The sequence below is a fragment of the Miniopterus natalensis genome, chromosome 14 (genome assembly GCF_054644295.1).
Source record: "Miniopterus natalensis isolate mMinNat1 chromosome 14, mMinNat1.hap1, whole genome shotgun sequence".
Lineage (NCBI taxonomy): Eukaryota > Metazoa > Chordata > Mammalia > Chiroptera > Miniopteridae > Miniopterus > Miniopterus natalensis.
Window position 1 is genome coordinate 55,264,860 of NC_142094.1, and position 2,500 is coordinate 55,267,359.

At 53.4% G+C, this 2,500-nt stretch overlaps 1 protein-coding gene across 16 annotated transcripts in view; it reads left to right on the top strand.

Moving 5' to 3' along the window:
- EBF3 (EBF transcription factor 3) overlaps positions 1-2,500 on the top strand; it is a 107,653-nt gene that overhangs the window by 94,795 nt on the left and 10,358 nt on the right. For all 16 annotated transcript variants that reach the window (XM_087824007.1, XM_087824010.1, XM_087824008.1 and 13 more), the window contains exon 11: positions 1,770-1,858. In XM_087824007.1, coding sequence (XP_087680133.1) covers positions 1,770-1,858 — 89 coding nt within the window. The remainder of the gene's footprint in view (positions 1-1,769; positions 1,859-2,500) is intronic.

The following is a 2,500-nucleotide window of genomic DNA, read 5'->3' on the forward strand; positions in this document are numbered from 1 at the left end:
GAAATCAATAGCGGCCCCCCATCTATCTTTTCTGATCACCTTTCATCAGGCCAATTCATTAAGTCAAACAGTCATGGTGATTAGCTGGGAGAGAGGAGAAACCCTGACACGCTGGCAGTGCACAGCGGGCCGCCCTTTTTTGTTCCCTAATCAAGAAACGCAACACTTATGGCATCCTTTCTGGGCCCGGTCGCCGGGTGAGGCCCATCCGCCCCGCCGGCCGCGCCGCGGTCCCGCCTGACACCCTCGTCCCGGCCCAGGCGGAGACATGACAAATTGTCCCCCAAGTCACCGCTGACAGCTTCCGATGATTAATGGTTTGATTATGAAGTGGTTTTACACATATAGAATTTACATCACAGAGAGTTAGAAATTTTGCCGTGTCACAGACGCCGAGGCCTTTGGAAGAGCTTGACTATTTGCAGAGAGAAAAGGGGGCGAAATCGCGGCCAACGCCGTGTCATGTAAAATCAATACGTCGGATCAATGCTTTATTAACAAGAAAATGTCTTACTTCACATTCCTGCGCGGACCTTTGTCTCGGGGATGGATGATGGAATGTCAAATCACATCGCGGGCCTCGACTTTCGGGCCCCTTATTGAGTGCACGCCGCGCCCTCCCGTGGCGCTCCCCAGACCCGCGCCGCGGGTGGGTGTCAACGCAGCAGCCGGCACGTTGGAGGGTGACGGCGACACGTTATTTCGGGAGGCGCTGGCAGAGGGGGCCTCTCACCGTTCGCCCTCGAGCCGGAGCCCGCGGGGAGCTGGCAGGCCCGCGGGGTGGGACGGTGTTAATCATCAAATTACGCGCTGACTAATGAGCGACGGCCCCGATGGCGGGCCGAGCCACGCGCAGGGGGCGGCGGGCCTCGGCGTCTCGGAAAACGCCCTGATTTATGCCGCGCCATGCAGCGTGGCGCGACTCCGCGGAAAGCGGCATCTGCGTGGGGAAGTAATGCACTCTAATAAGTGTTTCCATCTTAGCGCCGGCCCCGGGCCCGCGGGCTCAGTTTCTGTTGGAGTCAGGCGGAGCCATAATAAAGCCCAATGGCTCCTTATAAAGCTTGTTAAACACGGAGCGGGGCGGTCGGCCGGAGTCCCGGCCGTGATTCATGCACTGCGCCCAGCGCGCGCCGCTGATTTACGGCCCGCGCAGTTCATAGTCAAAATTACAATTTGAGGGATAAAAAGATTAATTACTATTTGTGGCCGGCAATTTCGCGAGGCTGGCGCAGCGATGACGCTCTACATCAGCGTGGAGTCAGCCGCTCGCAGATTATTAAAGCTTTGCAAGAGTAAGTGCTCCTCCTGCCCGGTCTGTGCTCCGGCAATATGCTAGACAAAAAAGGACCACAGGGATAAATCCGGAGCCAGCAATAGCCGGACATATGTCATAATTGCCGGTTCCCCATAAATCCCTGGCCACGGTGGAAGGCACCGCGCGACGCAGACAGTGATCGCGACGGTGGTGATGGCTGTCTATGGCCCTGAGACCTGCAACTTTCTGACGGCCCGCCATTTGTACAATATATGGGGTCACCCTTTGACTTTCTTCCAGTCTAATTATAGATTAGAAATAATCATTGCTTTTATGTGCAAAAGAAAGGGGGGCGGGGAATCCCATTCCTTAAGACGGAAGGAGCGTCGGGGGGTGCCTGCCTGCCGGAGCATCAGGAAGGGAATCGCACATTTATTTGTGCGCGTGCAATAAACGAGTAATGGATGACATAAAAGTAACTAACCTGACCCATGTCTCTGTCCTGTTACAGCCCTAAATGAGCCGACCATAGATTACGGTTTTCAGAGGTTGCAGAAGGTGATCCCGAGACATCCGGGCGATCCCGAAAGGTTACCCAAGGTTAGTAAAAAAAAAAACAAAAAAAAGCGTGGGGGGCCGCCGCTGGGCTGGTTCCGATTTGGGGGTAGCAGGTGCTCTGGGATGGGGGCTTTTGGACTCCCCAAACCCCGCGGCCGCGGCAAGGCCCAAAGGTGCCTGGCCCGACTCAGAGGGGGGCGGGGGCGGGCAGGGGACCAAGCGGTCCCCGGTTTGAGGTTTCATCCATGCAGGGCCATGTTCTTAGGGAGGAAAAGAAAGGCTTCTCTGATACAAATATTTTGGATTCTGCAAGGGGGACATAAACTTCCGCGTAATGAAATAGTTCAATTAAGCATTTTCCACTCCAGTAGCCGGCGCTGATCTCAATCTCGGCAGCCCCAGTCTGATCTGTGATTACTCGACTCTTGTTTTCCTTTCATTTTCTAAAGCTCGATTCAGTTTAATCTTTTGTTTACAAAGCTTTTGTTATAAGTCCCTGACTTAGCAGGCTAACAAATGAAGTCCACATATTAATATCTAGGGGGACTTTTCATTTAAATTCAGCAAAGACAAAAGCTGCCCGCGTTGTCGATGCGCACGCCACGTATCACAGGAATTTCATTTTGATGTATAACATTAAAGATAAGTCAGGCTCATAATTTTCCCTCTCCTTTGATATAATTT